The 26,141-nt window shown below is 36.6% G+C and overlaps 1 protein-coding gene across 4 annotated transcripts in view; it reads right to left on the reverse strand.

Moving 5' to 3' along the window:
- Positions 1–26,141, reverse strand: part of CYFIP2 (cytoplasmic FMR1 interacting protein 2) — a 64,653-nt gene continuing 38,512 nt past the window's right edge. For 3 of the 4 annotated variants that reach the window (XM_087709399.1, XM_087709398.1, XM_087709397.1), the window contains 14 exons: positions 25,756–25,852; positions 25,552–25,628; positions 24,315–24,423; positions 23,688–23,807; positions 21,939–22,138; positions 21,324–21,411; positions 20,238–20,381; positions 19,130–19,220; positions 17,486–17,616; positions 12,744–12,816; positions 12,267–12,361; positions 3,528–3,766; positions 3,125–3,272; positions 1–2,270 (listed from right to left, as the gene is read on the reverse strand). In XM_087709399.1, the coding sequence (XP_087565525.1) occupies positions 2,103–2,270; positions 3,125–3,272; positions 3,528–3,766; positions 12,267–12,361; positions 12,744–12,816; positions 17,486–17,616; positions 19,130–19,220; positions 20,238–20,381; positions 21,324–21,411; positions 21,939–22,138; positions 23,688–23,807; positions 24,315–24,423; positions 25,552–25,628; positions 25,756–25,852 (1,780 nt within the window). In that variant the 3' untranslated portion in view covers positions 1–2,102. The remainder of the gene's footprint in view (positions 2,271–3,124; positions 3,273–3,527; positions 3,767–12,266; positions 12,362–12,743; positions 12,817–17,485; positions 17,617–19,129; positions 19,221–20,237; positions 20,382–21,323; positions 21,412–21,938; positions 22,139–23,687; positions 23,808–24,314; positions 24,424–25,551; positions 25,629–25,755; positions 25,853–26,141) is intronic. The other variant, XM_087709400.1, reaches the window with a different exon arrangement.

The following is a 26,141-nucleotide window of genomic DNA, read 5'->3' on the forward strand; positions in this document are numbered from 1 at the left end:
AGCCTGGCTTCATTTTTTGCAGGCTAAAGAACAGGGAAACGCCTCTACCACCATCTCCACCCTAAGAATTTCACAGATCATTACCTTCAAGTAGCACAACAATTTACCAAGATGTTCTAATGATCAAGCCTCCAGAGATGAATAGAAGACAACTACTGTCTTGCATACTATCATTCGTTTACATAAAGAAACTTTTTAATGGACTATACCCTTGCAGTTCTGAACAAACAAGGAAAACTGTCCAAATCTTTAATATTTGGAATTAATTTTGAAATTCTAAGCAACAATAGAACAACTTATATTTTCTTTATAGGAAATTAATCTGAACTGTTAGAGGACTTCATTCTAAAACTCCTCTTTTTACCCTGGAGAATTACAGGGGAATTACAATCCCTTAGAGCAGGGCTGTCAAACTCGCGGTCTACAAGCCAGATGCATCACGCGCTGGCCACACACACGCACACACACACACACACACAGAGTTTAGCGAAGGGGGAAAAGTCGCGATACGTCACGTGATGCCACTCGTGATGCCATGAGTTTGACTTAGAATATACCAAAAGAACTCAGAAATGAATTATTCTCTTATGGTCTTAAAAGATCCTCCTTTTCCTTTTATTTCCTGTTACATGCTCTAGCTTTGGCAATTAAACTAGTTTTGCTTGGGTAATTAAACTTGCTAAACTGGGTAGCTTTTATCCTCAAAATCTTTTTTACTGTCGTATTTAGACTCACAAAGATCTTCTCACCTGATAAGAGTTATGACTGACTTAATAGTTCTGTTTCTCTTTCATCATTCTTGCCCAATCTTGTCTCTTTAAGGCGTACCTCGTCCTATACATATCTGTTACGGAAAGTGTCTGACTTAATTTCTCCTGACTGTGTGTAGTACCATCTCATTCAAATTACATGGATTTATCTCCTGGATGAAGAAATTAAGAGATCAATTATGAAGAAGAGCACATATGTGTTCTCAAATTATCTCTTCCCTTCATTCTATAAGCTTTTTCATTTTTTAAATCAGCTATGAGAAAGCCATATGTCATTGGAACCATAGATATTAAAGGAAGACAAGCTGTTGCTTAGAACAAAGATTTTGTTGACTGTATTCCTAAGAGCATTTCCTTTTAATTCCTAAATATGGATCTATAGTTTTGAATTTTCATAGATTCCCATTTTCAGGAATACAGAAATGTAACAACCTCATTCTTCTACTAAAAGCATTCCAAAGAGGAAAAGATGCTGAGCTCAAAATATAAACCCCATTTCCAATCAACCTTCGAAGAAGACGTAGCCTGCTAACTTCACTAAGGGCTGAGGCCATTACAATGTGTATCACATATAGACAATGACTGTCTGTAATTCTAACAGTAAGAAACAAATATTAGCTCAGATGTATTCATGTCAAGAAAGAGATTGAAAAGAAAGCATTACTTTGTTTTCTCCATAGCATTGTCAGTCAATGCAAAAGCTGGGAAAATTTGTTTGTTAATATTCCACTGTAAACTAATTCCAAATTTGGCTTAGCAAAGTAATTCTAGAAGGCCAGATAACAATTATAGCAAAAACCTGTTAATTTCAAGTAAACAATTATATGCTTTTTCTGTATCACCTAGAGGGGGAGAAACTCATAATTTCAAAATGTTTAAGCACTTGTATCTCAAAACCAAGTTATCAAGGAAAACTATTGTTATTTCAGTGTGCACCAAGTGGAAGACTTGCAACATTTTGAAATGTGGGCTTCTTTAACTGGAATCTCAAAAACAATGACCATTTAAAGACTGCAGATTTTTGTGCTTGAACAGATGATTATGGGTTGTCATAAAAATAAAGGAAACTCCAGGAGGAAAAAAAAACTTTCTGCTTCTTCTCACCACAGTTTCAACACTATAGGTAAAGCCAGCCAGAAAGATATAGAAGAACATGCATTCAAACGAGTCTTCTAGGAAATGCATCTTTGTGTACTGGATCCATCCATGTCTGCTTTGTTGCAGGACCTGTGTTTGCAGCTGTTCGGCTTCCAACAGCTGAAGTCCAACCTTTCTCGCCAATATCCAATGGAAAGACACAAATCTTCACACTGTATTTCCAAGGCTGAACATTTAGCATGTTGTGGCCAAGGACTGATGGATGGGGGGCTGAAAGCAGCGAACATGCTCAACTGTTGAACTGTCTGTTTCCACTGATTTCATGTATTTGTTCAGGATGGCAAAAATCTCATTGTTCAGAATTTGGTACTTCCTGATCCTGTCAGCCATTTTCTTAAGTGGCTGGAGATTAAAACAAAAACAGGGAATAAGGAAACATGAACAACATCTCTGCTATTTTTATAGCCATCCTGTTATCCAAAGAATCAGCAAGACTACTGGATAAATATGTAAAATAGTTCTCTCCCATCTCTAAATGGAAAAAAAAAGTTTCAAACTCCGCTATTTCTTAGGCATCATAAATATAACATCTCTTTACATGCTTCCACAAAGAAGCTGGAAAATAACTCATTTCCCTTACGTTTTTATTAAATTTATGCAGAAGTGGCTCTATGTTTGTTAAATTATTGACTTCTTTAAGTCCTTATTTTCCTCTTTCTCCTTGTCTCCCTAGAGAGCCAAAAGTACACAACTGTTTGCTAATAAAGGTCAGCAGATCCTGAATTTATTATATATACTGTATGTACTAAGTACTCACAACAGACATCACCTTGTTCAGTTGGGAAGAGCTACTTACTGTTTCTTTATATAATTCTCCCACATAAAAATGCATAATCCCCCCAAATACAAGTTGTGCTAATCTGATAGACAGTTGTCTACTCTCTTTAGAATAGAAAAGACAATTTCAGAAGAAATTCCATGGCTTTGTGGGAAAGCACATGTTTTGCATGAAGAATGTCAAAGTTTCAGAAATTTGGATCTTCATGGCCAATAAAATCATCTCACTGAAACAGATTCAGTCCAGTGCAAAAGTTCTGAAGTTTGACATAAAACCATTTTCAAGTTTCCTCCTGGGATATGTAAAAAAATTGTTTAAACATTGGGAACCACCAATGTTCAATGTATAGTGTACAGTCAGCTGGAAGAACAAACTCTACACATGGCATACTGGTCCACGTGTTCCCTCTCAGACTTACCACATTCTTTATGATTTCATCCTTCCCATCCTGTCTCTGCACTTTTAACAGATGATAGCAGAAGTCAAAAAGATCAAAACGACGCTGTTGCCCCAGAAGAACTATGACTGAGCAACCAGCCCAGTTTAAACCATCTCCAAAGCACTGTCTAGAATAAAAAGGAATAGGGAAGACATTATTTGGAAATGATGGAAAGATTTGGAATTCTTCTCACTTGATTCTATGAAGAAATAATAAATGTTGAGAAGTTCATGCAACAAAAAGAAAGCCACGTGGCCTTTATTTAGGATTGGCCTCAAAGATAAGGATTCCAATCACTAGCAAAGTATCCATATTGATTTACATGTCATAAAATCTCAGCTCTTTGCAAAATGGATATAGCCTTCAACACTGGCCTACTCACTCAGCAGTGAATTCATTTGTTCCAACTGGAATGCAATACACAAATTGCATGGCGCTCCAGAGTCGGTGAAATTCAACACATTCATCAACATGCATGACACCGTTTGTTGGGGGAGGCCCACGCCAGATGGGATCTTGGAGGTAGCTACGAATGCGGGTCAGGATAACTTCAAACATGGACAGCCCACAGCACAATCTCTCCTTGGTCAGCAGGTCTCCTTCACGGGCTATGGCTATTTGCTGATGAGGAAGAAAAGCTCTATTATGAGATACCAATTTCTCCCAGAATTTGCAGATTGATCTCCCCACCCAGCCCTCCAGTAAAGTTTGGAACTTGTTAAAATGTTTAAGAAAGGGTTTAGACAGCTTAGATTTAATTAAAATCTGGTAAAGTTTGCCTGAGAACACTGAGCTGCTTTGTTGTTTAGTTTAAGGAAGTTGCTTTCTAATACACCTTTGTATATTTTATCCAAATATTTATTACTTTACTGGTATTCTTTGAATGAAATGAGATTTTGGAAAGAGCCAACATTTGCTTCTGTATTAGGCTTTAATAAAAAAAATTCTGCACAATGTATTTTTCCTGCAAACTGCATCCCTGACAGTGAAATACAGTATATGTCTGCAATAATGTTTTCTTATGTAGTGGATATTTAACTTCTATGGAGTGTAACTTCTATGGAGTGTAACTTGCATAAGACCATCTATTTATATGTGCATTTATTAATTATGTTAACAGTATTTGCTTATGATACATTATTAATCCAGATCTGCATGCCTTTGTGAATTTGCACTTCCCGTTTAAGATGATCTGACATATCTGATTATATGTTTAAATTTAATATTAATAATCTGTAATGCAAAATTCATGAGAAACTTAAAATGTGACAGATAATAAAGACAGCCTAGGGGGGGAAATGTCACTTTTCCGGTAATTTTCCATTGTGTATTTTAGATATGACTGCAAGAAAATAAACATTTTTGAGGTAAGAAAAACAATTATTTTTCTCTGCTTTGAAAATTGAAAAGTCAACTTTATAGAAAAATATTTCTTTCACCGAATTTTGTAGAACCCAGAAGCTGTAGTAAAATATAGTCAAAAATATTTATTATTGCCTGGAGAACTGCATTTGTCAATTTTCTACACTTTCATTTGAAAGAGAGCAACACAATGAAAATACAGATATGCAGCATAGAAATGGGCGGCAGGATGGCAGAATGAAATGGATTAGTACAATGAACAACTAAAGGTATCTCAGCCATCACACAGCTATGCCATTTCAGTTTTTTGATAATGCAGTAGCAACCACAAGAGAGCACAGCTGGATGGACCTTATCTATTTGCTTCACAAAAATGCCAAGGCACCTTCATTAGTACATGTTGAGTTATTTCAGTATTGTTTATTCTTTAGGTTAAAAAACCTGCAATTAAGGTAGGAGTTACTCATTACTTCTAGTTGAAAAAAAGTGGAACATCTAGCATGCATATTGATAATAATAAACCAATCAATTTTTAAACCATTAGGCACTGAAAGCTAAAAGATGATATAGAAAACTATGACTACAGATACACTTTACCAAGGAGTACATATTTGCAAATCAGACCATATTGGGAATCCCTGAAAATAATTATCAGTCTATACATCTGCTACTTTTTTTGCATGTTGAAGATTCTTATATTGAAATCTTACACTGGTTTCCTCTCAGGTAATTTCCCAGTAAACTCAGTAGGAATTATAGAATTGGGAATCAAATATGGGTTTGGGAATGGGGTTAAATACTTTTCATTAGGCTGCATTCTTACTGATTTATTCAAATCAGATTTTGACTAAGAGATCATTTCTAGATATGAGATTTTTTTTAACATACATGGACAATATGTCTTTAAAATTAACAAAAGCGGAATGTCCTTTGAATAATTGACACATTAGTGGCTAGAACTTACTTTATTTTTTTGGTAAATAAATGTCAGCTGAGCAATTGGGAAAAAAACAACAAGATTTCCTGGTGTAATCTGATGCTTAATGACTGGACTACTAAAATATATAGAACTCTACATGGGTATGCTTTTGGAGACAACTCTTCAAAAGACAACTGAGAAGCCACAGTAGGCCCAAAACACAGATCCCTAGTGGCCAATAGGCATAAGCACAATTAGCATACCACACCAATATTTTCATCACTGCATTGGTTATCAACAGTTTTCCAAGTCCAATTCAAAGTGCTGGAGATTACATATAAAAGCCTACAAGGCTCAGTCTGTATATAGGATCATCTTTTCTAAACATACAGTTCCTGTCCACTTTTATTCAGGCGGAAAGTTTAGAGTTTCTGCGTTATATAAAGTGAGCGAGATGGTGGCCACGACTGGTGGCTTCTCAGTTGTAGCTGCACATGAGGGACTCATTTGTCCCCCTTACATTTATGAGATCCTCAAACTGAAACCAACCAAAGTATGCTGTTCTTTTGTGCACCTGGCTGCTAATAGTGGAGATAATCCCTGTTCTTGATAGGATTATTGTTGCTGTTGCTATTGCGGTTGCTGTTATATTAACCTTTATGAAATATTTTTATAGGGCCGTGATTACTCATAATGAGATTGGTTTATCATATTGCATTAGGTGTAATAAACTGTCTTAGAGTCTTCACAGTGGACACCACGGTATATAAATTGTTGTACACATAAATGAACTCATATCTCTTCAATGAGAAAAAGACTTAAAAGCGAATGCAATATTTCAAGGCAAAGCAAGAGAATAAAGTTCTTATCCTTTTGGGAATCTTATTTAATAAGAGTTTCTTAAAGTTTCTAAATAGAGTTGTCTAATATTTTATAAAGATGTTGATTTATTTCTTCAACATCTTTGTGCTACCCAATGAATATATTTATACATTTACAAAAACGGCTACACTGATAGTTAAGTATTTCCTTAACTGACATAAAGATTTCAGTCTCTTTTCTGCTCTAATCATTTTAATGGAGACTATCATCAACTATCATCAATAGCAACACAATGTTTCTCAATAGTTTCAAAGTGTGATTAGCAAAATCTAAGTCCATATTTGTTTCATGTAGCAAATCTGCGATTAGAGTTCTATTGTTATTATCTAAAGTAAAGAGTTGCTTTCGATGATGAGATGAGTGGTGTATAAAATAAACAAATAAATAAACAAATAGAGTCACAGGGACATTCTGAAGGGGAAAAAATTAACTGTAGAGAAAATGCAAAGTGGTGCAAATGAAATTATTGTATAGAAAATGTATATATTCTATATTTCAGACCTTTCCTGAAATTAACAATATAATTAAGGAAAAATAGATATTTTATTGTTTTCTTGAGACTAGCGTGACGTATCTTTCAGAACTACATTGTTTTACACCTATTCCTCTGGTGTTTTCCATAATAATCATAATGCTGAGGTACATAAAGTTCTCAATTTTGTATACAATATGTTTGAAGATTAAGGAATGCCTACCTGCACTTCAGAGAAAGGGTACAATGTGGTACAATTCAAATTGAGATATTAATCTAGGAGCTGGGATGTGAAAAACTCAGTGGGATCCCACAGAAATATCGACAGCTTCCCCACAGAAGTATCTGTGGGGTTAGTATTAATATTACTCAGAAGCAAACAATCCAAGAGCAAGAAGGCCAGTGGTTGGGTGGTAAATTCTTTTACTATTGGTTCTGTGGGTGTGGTTTGGTGGTCGTGGCATGGCTTGGTGGGTGTAGCAGGGGAAGGATACTATAAAATCTCCATTCCCACCCTGCTCAGGGGAAGGATACTGTAAAAATCTCCATTTCCTCCTGATCAGCTGGGACTCAGAGGCAGAGAATAGATGGGCGTGGCCAGCCAAAGGTGATATTTACCAGTTCTCTGAACTACTCAAAATTTCTGCTATTGGTTCTCCACAACTGGTCAGAACCTGCTGAATATCACGTCTGAAGAAGGCTTTGCTGTGTTAGGAACAATAATCTGAGTTCACTGAGAACACATCTCACTCTGAACTGGTTTATATTCAATGCCTCAGAATGTTCTTACTATGTATACTAAGATGGAAACAATTCAGGTTAATACTAGTAAATGATTGAGGAGTATCTGATAGTATATTAAGATCTTGACTAGTGAATAGGTATGCCTACATGTACTTTCAAGTCAGTTTTTGACTCCTGTTGACTGCCTGGACAAGTTCCTGAACTTTTAGTAACCTTGAGTTATTTGAAAAATGAGCAAGTTGTATTAGAAAATCAGCAAACATTAAATTCCAAGATTCAATCAATAGAATGTCTAATTTGACTTGACTTTTCAAATACGACAGCTGATTCAGTTTGAATAATTGTATTAGAGACATCCAAACAGATTTAATTTCAACCATGAGCATTTGTGTTTTTATAGCATTAATCACTCTGAACTAATTCAGTTGAATTTAAATCATCAGGAGCAATCTGTACATCCATAGGAGGTACAAGAAGAGTGAACAAATTATATCTTTAAGGTGTAATGTAAAATCTAAGATCATAATTGGATGAGGAATATTTCTAATTGGAATCTGCTGTAATGAATTGCAAACAATTGCTAGCAGTTTATGCAGCTTCACAGACTAACTATGAAGATTTAAAGAAGGTTCAAGGCTGAGCAAGCTGGGTTCCTTCATAAGGGACTGCTAGTGAAGTTTTTAATTATTTTTTAGAAAAAAAATATCTAATTTTGGATTTTTCATCGGGTCACATTTAGATTGCCTCTAAATTAAATGTTTCATTAAATATTGTCGTGTGCCACGAGATACAGCTGATACAGGCTTACAAATCTCTCACTGAAATCAACAAGAGTATTGGATGTCATTAGAAATAGAATAACAAAAGTTGGAAGGCACCTTGAAGGTCTTCTAGTCCAACCCCTGCTTAGGCAGGAAACCCTACACCATTCATTTTATCTGGACTGCTGTTATAAGGCAACTCATCATGTAAGACTTGGGTATATGGATGTCAGACAAGGAGCAAAGCATTACATGCAGATAAGCCCCCAAGCACAGAAAAAGCACTTTCTGGGTTGGGCTCCTCCATTTGTGTAGCGACAGCAACTACTATCACGATATCTGGGGATTCTATGAGTTACTGTCTTCCCACATTGGAAATGTTGGCAAAGGCAAACATGGGTGAATATTTGTCACAAACTTCCTTGTATTGCTTCATTTAGTCCTCCACAGGGATCAGTTCAAAATAGGCCCAAGAAATGAATTTATATTTAAATGTGGTGATCCAGAAAAAATGTTGGAATACTGGAGGTCATAAGACAGACACGTAGCCTGTACTATACTGGTATTCTGTCTTTTTTAAAAATTAAGTGTCTGAGCATCTCAGTGGTTTTTGAAGTCATAATCATAAAAGGGAGGGAATGGAACCTAGTATACAGTAGCTGACAGCTTCAAGGCCAAGCCCTCTATTAAAAAGAACCACAAGCAAAGAGCAGCAATGTAGCAAAAAAGGGCTTTGCCAAGCACAAAGATTAAGTAACTCATGCAAGTGAGCCAAGCCACAGAATATAAAAGCGTAGAGAAAGCCTAACATTTCTGGAATTGCAACCAGTCCAGACTGGCCATTATAAGTATGTATTCAAAAGTGTTGCATGTCTGTGTATGCCTGTGTAATGTATACTTGAAAGTAATCAAATTGTCAAAATATGTGTTATCATCAGAGAGACAGAATTGATTGCAGGTTCTTCTGAAGGGTAGATTAAGAAAGAGAATCAAGAAAATGTCTTGTTATAGAACCATGGCCCCCTCTTTAACTTTTCTCCTCCTGATAGTTGGGATGAGGATTTAACCCCAAAGAGGATTCAATGGCTATGTTTCGGCGCACATATGGACCAATGACAGTGGTTTAAAAGTTTAATGGAACACCATTCCTAAATAATCTAATAAAAATTGTAGAACGTTTTAAAGTCAGATTTGTAATGACAGTCAACAAGTGGTGAAACATGAATCTTCATGTCTCTCTTTGCTGCAAAAAGGAAGGAAAGCAAGGGATGAGAAGGCAAATTGAAGAGTCTATTTGGGTATATGTAATACCAAATCTTCTGAAATGCTATGTTCATTCATCTCAGGGCTGAAGCTCTCAAGGAAGAACCAACTATGCTTGGACAAGGCACAGTCATGGAACACATGGTTATCTCCATCTCTTTATTACAGAGACATTCTATTGCCAAAAGTGAAGCCTGGGTCAAGAATAGGCAACAGTCTGTTGGTTCAAAAGGGTTGGATAGAAAAATCTAGAATTTATACTCAATGGTAAGATAAATGCATATGAACCTGTGATCTGCACTAAACAGATTGCCTGGTTATACAGTATATAATTTCTCTTTGATTGACCGATTATGTGCCATCAAGTCATTTTCGACTCCTAGTGATTACATGGATTTTTTTTTCTACATGACAAATTTCTCCACCATCTGTAATAACACACATTATCACATTCTGTGAAGCTTTTGCTCTAAGGCTGTTACTGAAATGGAGTTGCTCTCAGAAGTCAAGATTTCCAAATAAATAAATAAATAAGTAAATAAATAAATCTCCTATGATTGTTTTGTTATTTGCTTGGTTGCCATTTTATATTTTGTACTTATAAATTTTATTGCTTATTGTTGTATGGTTTTTATTTGATGTATTGTTTTTAATGCTGCCAAACTGGATGAGTTGGATGGCATTATATATCTAATAAATAAACAAATAAATGTGGCCAATATGCTGAGCAAGGCAACATGAACCACAAACCAAGTCAAAGTACGAAATAGTTCTAAAAACTCAAAAGTACTCCATCATGGTAATTCTAAATTATTTTAAGCACTCAGGGAATTATTTCAAACTCATTAAGATGACAGTGATGTGCTGTTGTTATCTCTTAGACTATTGTAATTCACACTTGGCTGTCCTTAAAGTGAACCAAAACTGCAGCTGGCACAGAATGCAGCCACCTTCCTGTTGTGTGATACTAGCTGGTTCCTTACTTTATGGAGTACTAATAGTTGAAATGTCCTTGAATATTAGTAGCCCAGGTTGGTAGTTATGTTGTTGGTTTGAGCTCCAAGCTCGGCGATTTGGTTGTAAACATTTCGTCCCCATTTGAATGGGGACAAAACGTTTGCAACCAAATTGCCAAGCTCGGAGCTCAAACCAACAATTCTAATAGTTGCCAGTTGGTTTCTGGTCTTAATTCAATGTGATGGTCATTATTTATAAAACCCTATACATAACCTAAGCTTTGTTATCTTTGGGACACTCTTCTCCAAGCAGAATCCGCCTGCCTTACATGGTGCGGCTAGGAAAAGAAGCTGTGGGTATCCATTCCTGGAGAGACTGAGGCTGGCAATGCTCCAATAATGCCATTGTCAGTCACAGGCCTCAGAACTTAGGTTAGCTCCTGTTCTTTTATCCTTATGACAGTGGTTCTCAACCTGTATTCCTCGGACCTATGGGAGTTCCACAATGTCGTCACAGAGGGGCCTGTGAGCGTTGAAGAAATGGTGTGATTTAAATCTTGAGTTAAGTCTTGGGGGTCCTTGAACACAAAAGGTACTTAAAGGGGTTTTGTGGTGAAGGAAATGTTGAGAACCATTGTTTTAACAAGCAATCATAAACAAAATCTTTGTCCAGAGGGCATTTAGTGAAGAAATTTTAAAACAAGGACAACATCAGATACAGTAGCTTTCACTTGTCAACTTCTTGTTCAGTGGTTATGAAAGCACTGAAAAAAGATGTACGGTCGGTTTCTGAACTTGCAGCTGTCACAGCATTCCTATGTAAAGTAAAACACCAAGTGCCAATTTTTGTTTTGGGCAACATATTTATGATGGTTGCAGTGACCTGCTGTGAAGTGATTGCCATTTGCAACTTTCACAGCAGGTTTCTGACAAAGTTAATGGGGAAATTGGCAGTAAGTCGCGATCATATATGACATTGCATATAACCACCACAGCATTAACTTCAGAGCTCAGCCAGGACTGATGTTGTAAGGCAACAAGGTCATGTGATGTTTTATTTTAGAACCACGTCACTTAGTGACAGAGTTGCTAGTTTCAATTGTGATCTGTAACTTACAACTGCCTGTATTGATTTCATCACTAGACACTTCAATGTCTAGAACAAGTGGGCAGTTTATCAAATTTGCAAATAAACAGGTACATAATTTAATTGCCACAATTAATGTGCTATCTACAAGCTGCATATAACAGAGTGTCGGTGAAGATATGAAAAACTCGCCAGAGAAGTACTGTAATGGGTAGCCTGGTCTTATTCTTTCCCGTGATAGAACCAAGAGAAAAAAATTGGATCCAGGAGTGTAGGATACAGGAGGAGTCCATGGCTATTTTGAAACTTCAGGGTCCACTTATAGAGACAAGAGAATGCCTTGCACGATGTTCATGTGATCAACAATAAGAACAACAACAAAATTCAAATAATTCAGATTCAGGCTAATAATGTCAAGCTGATTGTCTCTGAAGCAGAGGGTTATTATGAGGGGCACAACTACATAAGAACCATATTGAATTTCACCAAATTTGCTCAGTCACAAGTAATGTTTCCATCAATATTCTGGGACATACAGTTGAAATCCAGGCAGCAAAAATAGAAAGGCTTCTTGAGATCCAGGATGATTGAGGGATGGGGAATGTGGGAGGAAGAATCAAGGCTGGGTGAAGTGTTGTGTCACCCAGTTAATATGGGTTTCAATGTCATCCTTACCTGAGGAGTTCCCAGCCTCTCTATTAAGGGAACCAGGTGAAGTGGGGCATATTTGGCTTCGAGACGCTTCATGCGTACCTCCAAGCGTTCTCCTTCTGTTAAGCGAGCAGCAAACAGTGAAATGAGAAAGCAAAAATAAAAAAAAAACCTAGCATTTCAGTGTCATCTCCCAACCATTATCCAACTCTGGGACAAGTATGACATAAAACTGTGGAAATGAATTGTCAAGAAGGTGTCTCTGCTTACAACTGTGGCATCAAATACACTTGTAAGAGGAGCTTGTTATTAACACAAACATCTTGCTTTGCTTACAGGGTGCCCTTTCTTGTGGATTGGCCAATAGGGTCCTCGTCAAATGAAGGCAATGAATAGCTAACTACACCTAAGATTCTTTGAAAGCTGAAATTTCTGTAACTTTGTAGCTACTACATAGCTAGGGAATAATGACTGATATCTGTGCATCTCTTCACTCCTTACCTTTGATGTAGACCCTGGGCAAAATATTTTGGAAAGGAGCAGCATGCAGCAAATCACACACTTCTTCCTGGGACTGAGGCAGGAGGAAGAAAAATAAAAGGTGTTAAAAACTACCTAAGAACTGACTGTTTAGTTGTTAACCAAACCGGGAAGGGTATAGTGATCCATTTGCTTTCAGAAGGCTATTCAAGTCTAGCTCAATAACTAGGACAATGGACACACAACGTGTGTCAAAAGTAAGTTTATAATAAAGATAATCTTGTTTTTTTTTGTAAAATTCAGGGCTTCTGCTTTGTTTACTTCTTCTGATTCAGCAGTAGGATTTCTTGACCCCCTGCTGCAAAATGGTGTACTTTCCACAAGACTGTAATAAGGACTGCTGATAATTAACCATGCTCCTCCTTCTTTGGGTGATCTGAAGTTGTCAGGCAGTGCCAAGGGTTGTGAGAGTCTGTGTTGATGTATCTTGAATGGTTACATTATTCCACATAGGTGTATCCACATATAGGCTGCTAACAGACATACTTAATTGATTTGTCCACTCATAATTGCTTTTTTAAGTCAGCCTTAAGAAGAGATTTCTCAATGATTTGTTTAAATATGAGCTACAAAGACACTCTGAAAATTTCATCCAGTTTCAGTGACAAAGCACGTAGTACGTCTTGCACTAACAGGAAAAAAAACCTCCAGAATGAACCAGACTTTCACGTTTTCTACCAGGTTGTGACTTTAATTGTGATTGAATATCTGGACCTGGTACTGAGCGTCCCCATTACAAAAACTTAACAGTGTTTAAGTCACAGTGTATTATGTATGTGACAGACACTAGTTGCGTTTAAGCTAGTAAATTCAAGCAATAAGCCTGAGCCGAAGTTTATGAGAAAATGTGTTTACATTATATTGACAAGGCTCTATTTTGCAAAGCAGTATGACAATATTATAAATTAAATTAATATAGTGCGGTTGTTAACTTGCCTTTTAAAGAGAAAAAAAATGAAAACCTGGTCATTTTTGGCTATGTTAATTATAAATGTGCATCAACAAAGATTCAACATTTGGTAAACGGGGGGAAAAAAACCAAGATAGAAATTAGCATAGGGCATAGCTAAAGGTAACTTTTTCATAGAGCCTTCCTTGGCTACTGATGGCAGTGGGACAATGATCAGTCCGAAAGACGTACAGTCTGAGTTTCGAGGTGGGAAACAGCTGATCTAACACCTGGATGCAGAGTATTCAACTGCCCTTGGAATGGTGTTGCAAGTCACTTTGCAACGTCTAATAGAAATGTTAGCACCTATAGACCCTGTGAATCTGCAGCTTGAACCCCAGTAGTGTGTTTCTAAAATTCAATAGCAAATCTCCAAGTTATATTGGGTGGTAGTGGTGCTCACAAGTAAGTTATAATAATAAAATAATATAATAAAATAATATAATAGTATAATAGTATAATAATATAATAGTATAATAAAATAATAAAATATAACATATAACATATAATAATATAATAATATAATATATTATAATATAAAATAACTTTAATAATATAATATAACATAACATTAATAATGTAAATAATAGAATAGAATATTTATTATATATACATATATATATATATATAATTACTTACTTGTGAACACACACAGATACCAAGTCTCAGTATCTGTTTTATTGAGGAAAATGCCCCAAAATATTTTTAAAAGGGTCTGAGAATTCTGTTACTGCCCACTCTGGTGTCCTCATAAAATGACTCCTTGGCATCACTTAACAGGCCGACTTCCTGAGTGTCTTCTTTTTTTTAATCAACTTCATTTGGAATCAATTGGTAGTAAATTAGAGATCCAAATTACAGGAAGCAGAAGATTAACCAGACTGGGGGCCAAAGTTGACTCAACACAAGATCTTCTATTTTGGCATCTTAGTTGTTGTTGCTGTGTTTTTCACTTGAAAGCAGCAGGAGAGCTGTATGACATTTGGTTCAAGACTGTGCTTACAGGAAAGGAAGACTTACCTGATACCTACATGTCAAGTGGGGTGGGGAGATAGGCACAGAGGATGTCTGCTTATAAAGACATAGGCCAGATTCAAATCTCCAAGAAACGCTCTTACTTTCAAAAACATGGAAGATCTTGATTGGCCATTAGGCTCTAAGTATACAGTGAATAATACAGCTGTTCTATCCATCTATATACGTTCAAACCTAAATTTCATGGAATTCAAAGAGGCTTCAGCTTTTTGCTGCGATATTTCCTGTGAATTTTAATTCGCTGCATGTCTCTTGGGGTGGACCACTGTAAAAAGAGACTCTGTGATGTAAATTGCCTACTTTGCTGGGAATATAGCCTACTGATGTCAAGTTAAACTTATTTCCAAGTAGCCATACTTAGAACTGAGCTGGAAGAGGCTGAGAGAGGAACCACAAAATGAGAAGAAATTTAAAAACACATACAGAGATCGAGAGTTAATCTAAACTGCAGACACACAAAGAGGCAAGACCTAGGAAGCAGGAATGTTGGCGGAGACTTGAGTAATGATTGCAGCAAATTCTGCATGACTCTACATGGCGGTATAGCAACAAAGTAAGCCATGATAGCTGCATGCAAGGAGGCAAGACACTGCAAAAGGAGGTGGTTTTGATACACCCTTGTGTGAAGACGCATTTAGAACATTGTGATCAATTCTCTAATTTCCCAGCCACACTTTATATGGACCAAAACATGAGCATTGGTCCCTTATCCAAGCCTTGATGATTTATAGAATCTAATTTTATGTGTATTTTTGTAGGGGAGTCTAAAGGAGTTGTTGCCTTATGGTAATATCTTATGGTAAGTAATATATCATATAATTAGATATCACTGTTTCCTATTTTATAAAAAAGTCCACACCAGAACTTGGGATGTTTGATTTCATTCTTTGGAAGGTCAACATAGAGGGGAGGGGTTGGCTGCTGGATGCAGCACCCCAGCTAATCTTTTTATGTGAGAAAGAAACTCTGTACACTGTAGAAGTTTTTTGTAACCCTGTGCTCCTACAATCTTGGAACCATCAGTCCAATACAATCACTTATACTCAGATTTGCTCCATCCTCTAAAGGAGAGGGAGCAGATTACCATTTTAATGCCAGAAGACAGTTTTCTTCATGCTTATAGGAGGCAAGGAAAGGTGCACTCTTAAAAAATATATCTTTAGAACAACTTTAGAAACATCCTAAACTCCTACTTCACGATACAGTACATTTATAGATTATTTTTCTCTCAGAAAAGTAAATTTATATCAAAATATTCTCTTTAAGTCATCAGTAAGAGGCAGGTCTCAATCAAGACACATTCATATATAATACAATGTACTCAATAAAATATATTCTGCATGCACTATGCTTATTTTTGTGATAATAAAAAGCTCAGAGGAATTCTTCATTTAAAAACTAAAAACTGCTAGGGAAATTAGGTAATTTAGTTATGGATACAATCAATACGTTTTTTTTTTCTTCCAGGGGATTGTTCTTGGCATACGATTCAGAATGCTTACCTCCATTCCACCTTTGGCAATCTGCAAATTATTGGCACTACAGTATTGTCACAATAAAAAATGTGCTACTATTAAACAATTCAAAAAACACAAACATGTCCAATAAAAGGCAGAACCTATTGTGAGATTCCAAATATAGTATGCAAATTAGAAGGATTTCCCTAGCAACATAGGCATGACTCTTGAAATTATGACTTCTTTAAAATTGGTAAATATGTTTTTCATCTTAATGGAAGAAGAGAAACGTCTGAGAGTTATAAACTGGTACAGGGATAGGCAACCTGTGGCACTCCAGAACATGCCAAACTACAACTCAAAACATCCCTAAGCTATATAGCAAATCATGACAGATGCCAGGAATTGTAATTCAGCAACTGGAGCAGTATGATTTGGCTATTCCTTAATTGGTTATTAAGATTTATTCTGACACAATATGTATCAGTTTTTTCACTTGGAGCTGGATGCTATCCCAGGTATGTAGGAAGGAATGTTGGATGCTAACTTGATGAGTCAAGTAGTCTTTACAGATATTAAGAACAATTGTATGCAAAATTAACTGCAAATTGTTACTGCTGCCACACCTGAAGATAGGCAAGGGCTATTAATCATTTCAAAATTGAAGCACATATGAAGCACATATATCATGTTATCAAGGTGCACATGTTATTTTGATACTATTGTGGTTTGTTAGAGATGCAGATGATCACAATCTGCAATGAAGCCTGACGACAACTACAATTTTTCCCCAATAAAAAACTGGAAAAGCAAGTAAGTAAATAAATAAAATCAGCTCACTGGTATTGTGTTTAGGCACTTAGAGGGCATTTACTGTATATGGACAATTACTTCTGCTTCTGTGTTTGTCTCTGTACTTTAGTCTGCCAGGCTTTTGGCAAGCCACTGAAGAGTACTGTAACAATAGCAAGTTGCTGATCCTGGACCTTTCTGGCTGTGTGGGCTTTAGCTCACTGAATAGCCCAAGCAACATAGCCATGGTTACTGTAAATGTTGGGATTTGACATCCATCCATTTGAGTGGCATACAGGTTGGAGAAGTCGCTGTGCAGGACTGGGAATGTAGGAGTTCCTGAACTAAGGCGTTCTATAGACCATAGCTAAATTGACATCTAACTGAACACAGGTAGCTCATTTGTTCCTTTGTTTCATGTATAATGACTTAAGCCCAATAATTTCCCCAAATAATTCATTTTAACTCACCAGGGCCTGTTCTATGAGAAGGCAGAAAAGAATGGCATTACCCACTTCCCTCAGACTTTGGAATACATCAGTCTTTAGTTCTGCATACTCAATTATGTCCTTTAGCTGGTGATGGAAAAACTCCAGGATTCCTGAGGAAAAGCAAGATATAAGTAAAAGACCCAAAAGTGCTTTTTCGAAAGGCATCTGGACTTTCCTAGTTTGTCTTTGAAAATGTTTCACTTCTCATCCAAGAAGCTTATGGTGGCGATTGAAAGGAGTTATATTATTTGCAGTCATCTGGTTGTTAACACTCTGAGAGTTGGTCATTAGCTCTCTGAGAGCCGTGGAAGCCACTTGGGGGTTTGTCTAGGCCCACCTCATAGAACCTGACAGATGTAATTTCCTAGCAGAAGGATCTGAATTATGTCCTCTCTGAAGCATATCAATTGCAATGTGCAGATATAACTGGAAAGAGGTGGTGTCTCAGATTTTGTTAATGGGTAATAAAATTAAAACAATATGGGTAAGCAACAGAAACAAATAGAAAACTCTTCACTAAGAAACCAATGCACAGGTACAGGATGGGGATTCTTCGCTTGGTAACAGAACTTGTAAAAAATATCTTGTAATAGCAGCTGTTTGCAGTGTGATGGGGCTGCAAAAAAAGACAAAGGCATTTTTTTAGACTGCATCAAAAGAAAAAATACGTTCCAAATCATGGGAAGTAACTCTTCCACTTTCTTCTGCTTTGTTCAGATTCTGTTTTAAATACTGTATCTCATTCTGAGAATCATATTTTAAGGACTCAAAATAACTGGAATGGGTTTACAGTAGGCCAAAGAGGACAATCAGGGGACTGGAAATTAAATCTTATGAGTACAAACTGTAGGACCTGTGAAAATTTAGCTTTGACAAAGGATTGGAACAGAAGGACTATTACACCACCCTTCAAATACTTGAAAGGATGACATATTGCAGAAGTTAAAAAATTCATTCTGGTGTGCAGGAAGAATAGTGATTTAATTTACTCAAATCATACTCTAATATTAAATCAACATTTAATATTAGGGGGGGGGGAAATTGCAATAGAAAGCTTGTTAGTGGAACTAACAGCCCAGGTAATTTATTGGCATATCTGGGATGCCTTAATTTGGATTCTTGCATGGGGCTCAACTCTTGGTTTCTACAGTGATTCTTATACCGTAATTAGGTTGTTTCTACAACTCTCAATTAGTTGCTAAATTAAACCTCTGTAATCTTAATCTTTAGGATATTTTTTTACATGTCTAAAGCACAAATTGAAACCAGAAAAAAAATTGCTGCACACATGTAGATAAAATGGAGTGGATAGTATAATGAAAAATTTAAAATAGCATAATTCAAAATAAGTCATGCTGATGATTTTGGACAAAGGACAGAAACACCTAAATGTGATAAATAAGAATTAACAGAATAACAGAATTGGAAGGGACCTTGGAGGTCTTTTAGTCCAACTTCCTGCTCAAGCAGGAAACCCTATATCATTTCAGGCAAATGGTTGTCCAATCTCTTCTTTAAAATCTCCAGTATTGGAGTACCCAGACATTCTGGAGGCAAGCCAGTCCACTGATTAGGAAATTTCTCCTTAGCATTATGCAGATTTACCAATCTCACAGTACTAACCTGGAGATCCATACTCATGCCTGGGCAGGCGGCAAATCTTCGGCATCACCTCTATCAAGGTCTTCACATACTGAAGGATGGTTCCTTGCAGCTATCAAAAGCAATTGGAGATGAATGTCAGCTCTGGGAAGTAGACTCATAATTCAAAGCATCTGCAGTTTGCAAAGTGGCCTGCAGCTGCAAATCTTGGCTCCCTTCAACCAATTTATGCAGTTGCAAGTAATCTTGATCCTATCTCACTCAGTTCAAAGAAGAAGGAAGCTTTAAATATAATGGCGTATTAAACAGAAGTAAAATTTACTTCTTCTGAGTTCAATAGTTTGTAGGAAGAAACTGAGGCTTCGGAAGTTCCAAAACCCAAAGGGAAACATTTGTCAAATAAAAACAGATGATTGAAATTGGCAACTGGATGTGCAAATTTCTGGGTTTCTGGAAGCTCCTCATAGTGTTTTTGAGCTGGGATCCAAAAAAGTATTTTAAATCACTTTTAAGTGGGCTACAATACTTAAATATATCCAAATGGTTGTATAAAAATACTTTTCTTTGAAAACGTAAGAATAAGAAAAATAAGAAAACAATTTAAAAAGTTTACACTAATAGTAACCTACTTAAAAAACCCAAGCAGACTTTTTTATATTTTTATATTTCAGTGCAAAAAGTACTTTTTTTCTTTTTTCCTTTTGCTACCAAGAAATTACTATATCTTATGTTGAACTGATAATTTTGGTACATGGGTTTCTGAACACAGGCTTACCAATATCATGGGAGCTCCATTTCCGCCAGAGTAATTACAGATTTATAGCAGAATTACTGGCAGATGTGAAAAGCTTCCTCAAATCCTATGCAGAAACCATAGCTGGAAAATTAATTAAAAACTGCCTTGCAATCTTGGAACTATATGGAATGTCCCACCAATCAACTTCTATTTACACAACATGAATTTTCCTTCCTCTCTTCCCCAGATCCACTTCCGATCCCTCTCAAATTTTTGCCAGAATATCAGTAAAATTTCTGGAGCAGATTTGGGGGAACCACAAGGAACTTTAGGAGGAAGAAGACAAGAAGAAAGACAAGGATTAAAACCAGTGGGTTTATTTATCCCCATTACCAGGCTTTTGACAATCTTCAACAATTCTTCCATCACAACAGCAATCCCTTGGTACCCAAGGAGTCGGCAGATTGTCTTGAAGTGTGGGGGTCCCACAAAGTTTCGGTAAGAGCTATAAATGTGGCTGTATGCAATGTTGAGTGGCTGAGAATAAGAGGAGCAAAATATTTATTTAATAAGACAAGTAACATATTATGATTAGAATAAGGACAATATGTTGATAAACATCAGACAATGTTTAATATTTTATTCTTCCCCCCCGTTTTAATATCCAAACAATTTGACTCAGATTTTTTTTTCTCTTATAGCCATGGCATTTCAAACAGCTACTAAACAACAATGCTGTCAGGCCTGCAGCATGGGCAAGAAGATTGGATCATGTGATGGATTTATGGGTGTAGGGATAAGATCATGAACTTTCAACTGGGTGGAATCCCAGGAAGCTTTTAGATTTGGGATTCCACAGTTTGTGCCAACATGGCTATCTTATTAAATTGGAACTTTAAGGATAGCTCTGCCTTGGACTCTGATTTAATTCTGCATGATATTTGGAACACTGACAAATGCATTGATTCATAAGCTTTCTTTAAAGATAATCTAAAGCCATGGAAAGATAATTTAGCAATGCAGGGTAGAAGATGTAGTCTGAGCTTTGTTGATAACTGCTATATTTTCTGATCTCAAAAGAACAGTTTAGTGTCCATTTTAGAAAGTTGTTTCTGTCTCCAACAGTGGGAGCTGCTCCTAAAAACAGCATGAAAGTTTTGATGCATAATGTCCAATGTCCTCAACTTGCAACCGCGATCGAGTCCAAAATTTCTGTTGCTTAAGCGAGTTTTGCCCCATTTTATGACCTTTTATTGCCACAGTTGTTAATTGAATTACCGCTAAGTTAAGTTAAGTTAGTAACTGTGTTGTTATGTGAATCTGGCTATCCCATTAACTTTCACATTAACTCAAAAAATAGGATTGCATACTACTGATTATTCCTGCCAAGTATTCTATAAAATCAGGAGCATGGGAATTTTCAAAAGCCCTATCAGCTGTATGGAGATCTAGAAACAGCAAACACGTTGTTTGACTCACCTTTGAGCCATAAAGGTAATATGGCTGAACATTGGCGGGTTTATCTCTCTGGGGTTCTTGGGTGAATGGAATTGCTGTCCGCACAAATCTAATAATTGTCAAATGACACAAAAAAATTCTGTGTGAGGAGGAGGAGGGTCACATCAGGCATCCTAAGCCACTTAAGACACAAAATAGCTATATTTCAATTGAACATGGCTTCCTAATTATCTTAGATGTATTTTCAAGTAATACAGCTAACATTTTTGCATCCGTGCTAGCAATTACATGAAATTCATTATATAATGCAACCTGATTTGGATTATAGAATAGAAAGGAGCCATTTAGGCTACAGAATCCAAACACCTAGTCGGTGCAATAATTAAAAATTAAATTATCTTAGACAAATTGTTGTGGAGCTTCTTCTTGAAAATATACGGTGAAGACTGTCTCCCTCGTCAATTAGTTGCATTGTGGAACCAGACTTCTTGTTAAGAAATGTATTCTAGCATTTGGGAAGAGCAGTGAATGCAGAGCTGCAAATCTATTGTTGTTATTTATCCTAGCAGCTTAGTGGTTTCTTTCTAGTCTTCAGAGAGGGAACCAGTACATATTATTTTGATATTTTATCTGTACCTGTTAGTAGAACCATTGTAGCAGTAATTAGGTAGAAAGTCAAAGTTTAGCTCCCAGAAGACATGCAATGTGATGCGCCCATAAGGAGCTGAAACATTATGATTGGCCTCGCGGAACATGGCATCAAAACTGTCCAAGGTCATGTGGTTGCACAAGAGTCTATGTGTCAAACGATTGATCTCCAAAAGCCATTCAAGTTCCTGCATCAGAAAAGAAAATAAAGAAATTCTGCTTTCTGAAATTCTGAAAAACTGAAATTTCACATACAATAATACAATAGAAGAGTCGGAAGGGACCTTGGAGGTCTTCTAGTCCAACCCCCTGCCTAGGCAGGAAACCCAATACCGTTTCAGACAAATAGCTATCCAACATCTTCTTGAAGACTTCCAGTGTTGGGGCATTCACAACTTCTGGAGGCAAGCTGTTCCACTGATTAATTGTTCTTAAATGTCAGGAAATTTCTCCTCAGTTCTAAGTTGCTTCTCTCCTTGATTAGTTTCCACCCATTGCTTCTTGTTCTACCCTCCAATGTTTATTTGGCTGCTTCAACAGTTATTAAGTGTGAAAAATGGTTATATGTCACTTTTCTCAGTACTATTGTAACTTCAAACATGAATGAATTGTTGTAAGTCAAGAGCTACTTGTATAAAGTACATTTCTGAATCAGAATCAAGTCCCAATTTTTGCATCTTCCCAATCCAAGTTGTTTGTAACATTCTGCCAATTTCTGGGGAACTTGAATCGGGGAACTTGAATCTTACACATATTTAAGAAATATGGAAAATCTTGTTAATTACAAAAAAATACTGACAATTCTTCCTTGCCTATAAAGAAAATCATTAAATGCAGACAGCTGCCAAAAGTTATGTAGAGGATTGACATCACCTCAACATACTTGTGAGCAAAATAGAACTTATTATAAAAGCAAATGTATTTTTTTATGTTATTATCACACCGGTACCCTGTTTCCCCAAAAATAAGACCTCCCTGAATAATAAGCTCAATCGGGCTTTGAGCACACATGCTAAACTAAGCCTTCCCACAAAATAACCCCTCCCCAAAATATTGCAACACAGCAGCAGCCATGGGATGACCACGTTCGCTGCCTTCTGCACTTCAAAAATAATAAGACCTCCCTGAAAATAAGGCCAAGTGCTTTTTTGGGGGGGGGAGGTTCAAAAGAAAATAAATACATATATATATACACACAGACACAGACACAGACACAGACACAGACACACACACACACACACACATATATGCTGGTCTTGTTTTATTCAGGTCTTTTGCCCTCTTATATATATATATACATATATATTTAGAGTTACAACTCCCGGTATGCACAAATATGGGAGAAAGATCACTACTTCCATTCTATGTCCCAAATATGGGAGGAAGATCACTACTTCCATTCTCTGTCCTTCGGCTCGTCACAAGAGACCATCCAGACAGAAACCCAATATTTTTACTGTTGCCTTTTTGTTACATTTGTTGTATTTGTGATGATAAATAAATAAAGGAAGACTAGTATAGATCTATTTCAAGCTATTTAGCTCTCATCAGCTAGCCATACCCTTACTGGGAATCGAACCTGTGCTGTATTGCATCTTATGCAGATGTGTTAACCACTAAGCCACAGAGTTTGACTCCTTATCAGCCAAGCCAGGGTGAAAGGTATCTATTTAGAGTTACAACCCCCATACATATTTGGGCATACCGTATTGTTCCTTGTTTTGGAGCAATACTTACCACTATGGATGTTAGATCTTCGCTTTCAAAGCGGCTAATTGCCTGATCTAGTGATTTGTACATCGCAGCTGAGATACGCTGGGTGATAAGTCTGTTCAAGTCAATTGACCTGCCTAGCAGCTGCAAAAGACACAAGTATAAAACCAAGAAATTGGTGATTAAAAATAGGACAAAAATCAAGTACAGAGCCAGAACAGTAGCATGCCTAAGGTTTTGGACTGGCACGAGATGTCAGACCTCAGGATGCTGAGCAAGACTAAGGGGACAAAAGCTATCAGCTTCCAATAAGCCATCTGGGGCAACCAGTTAAACTGGATAACAGAGTTAGCCATTATATATTTCCTTCCTTATATTGAGAGTACTTTTTATATTTTTCCAAAAATAGGTCTTATGTAGAACGCCTTCTGCCATACAGAGATTCACAGGTGAAGCCCTTACACACGTACTTTTTGCTAGTATGGTTACCTGCAAAACATAAATACCTGTGAACAAGTATTCTAAGCCATGGAAATGTATGGCTTAGAATACTCATTTGCCCAGATTTTGGCATGGGAAATTAATGTGTGAATTTGTCCTAAAGATCAGTCCATAAAAAACACCAAAGAATTTGCTAAAAAGAAATTGTACCTGGACATGTCTTTGTTTGAGCAATGTTTCATAGCGGTTGGATGGTGGGTAAGGAATAATCACTCCATAATTTTTACATTCAGCCCGGAAGCGCTTATCTAGTAAAACACTGTGAATGAAAAACACTCATCAGAATCTTTACTTGATTGTCTCTTCACTACAATTCATTTATTCTCAAGACACCAGTGAAAAGAAGAGCTATGTAATAAGATCTAGTGCTTGCATTAAGGGATAATGAAGGGAGGGGGGGAAGACAGAAGGAAGCCCAAAGTAGAAACTGACATGGAAGCAATTCTTGCTTTCTCTCCACAAATTTTAAATACTTCTCTGAATAGAGTTACAAGACCCTATGCCTTTTTTTCTAGATATTGTTCAGTGCTAGTATGAAAAGATGGTTAGTTAGGACTATTGTCACTATTGTCATCATCATCATCATAGAAATCTGCAAACTTAAATTTTTGGCTGTGGAAAAAATGTTTCCAATAACTAAAATAACTTGCTAAGCAACCTTGGGACGTCTGGTTAGCGGAAATCAAAACCAATAGTTTATCAAGACAAGGTGAATTGCCAAATTAATTATGTGAACCATGTGTGGAAAGATGAAATATTCTAGAAGCAGCTACCATTCTGATAATGGAGGAGATTTGATTCTCTGAGGTAAAATAGATTTTAGGTAATATTATTCAAGCAGCTGATTTTTAATTGCTGAAGAAGCATTGATCATACAGCAAGAAGCAATGCTTTGAAAAGGTTTGCTATGAATTACTGCTATCTAGTGGTAGGATTCAAATAATTTAATGACCCCTAATGACCAGCTGGCTAGGCAGGGTTCGGTGGTCATGTGACTGGGTGGGTTAATCAGAGAGGCAGTTTCTGTAAGCAGGGCAATAAAGATTAGGCTAGAAACAACACCAGAATGTTTCCTTCCTGCCTTTCTTACAGGATTACCATGTAAAGTAGAACAAAACAAAATGAGATTTCTTCCAACAACCGGTTCTCTAAACTACTTAGAAAGTTAACAACCAGTTCTCCTGAATCAGTGCAAACTGGCTGAATCCCACCACTGCTGCTATCATGTTTGAGTATAAACAATCTTCTTCCATCAATGTCCAGTAATGTCTATTTCTTGTAATGTCATTACACAAACCATATATTTTCAGCTCGGGAACTAATTTATCCATACAGAAGAACATTAATAGCTGGTGCAATACTCCCCAAACCAACAGAAGTTTCATACCTGCCAGCCATTGCTTTATAGTAAGCAAAGATTTGATCTGCCAATTTATACACAAACTGATCAAAACACAAGTTCACCTGGTAGAAAAAAGAACAAAAAATGGGCTTTATAATAACAGGCTTTATAAAAGTTGAAGTGATATATGTAAAATAAATCAAATGTTTGATATTAATAATTAACAAAAATAATGGAGAGAGAACTCACTTCTGCTTCAATTTCATCATAGAGAAATTGCTTTTTAAACTTGGTCAAAGCATAATAGGCGCTATCGTTGTAGAGATCCAGTGGGTAAAGCACATACCTGCAATTAATGAAATAGGTCAGCACAGACATATTTGTGCAAGCATTTGTCTCAACTATGGTAGAAATTTTAAAATGTGATTTAATTTAAAACTACTGGTTTCAGGAAAGCCTGCATAACATTTGATACAATATTAAAGCAAGTTTTCTTAATTTTGTGCCTTACAAATCAATATTCACTTACAATCTCTTTGGCTCTGTAAAAAAAAAATCATGCATACAACTGTATTTCATAAACCTGCTACAATGGAATCCAGCCAATCGCACATGGTCATGAACTTTCATGAATT

This window comes from Thamnophis sirtalis, unplaced genomic scaffold, assembly GCF_051295495.1.
Source record: "Thamnophis sirtalis isolate CommonGarterSnake01/CBP01778 unplaced genomic scaffold, rThaSir2_p1.2 scaffold_3, whole genome shotgun sequence".
Lineage (NCBI taxonomy): Eukaryota > Metazoa > Chordata > Lepidosauria > Squamata > Natricidae > Thamnophis > Thamnophis sirtalis.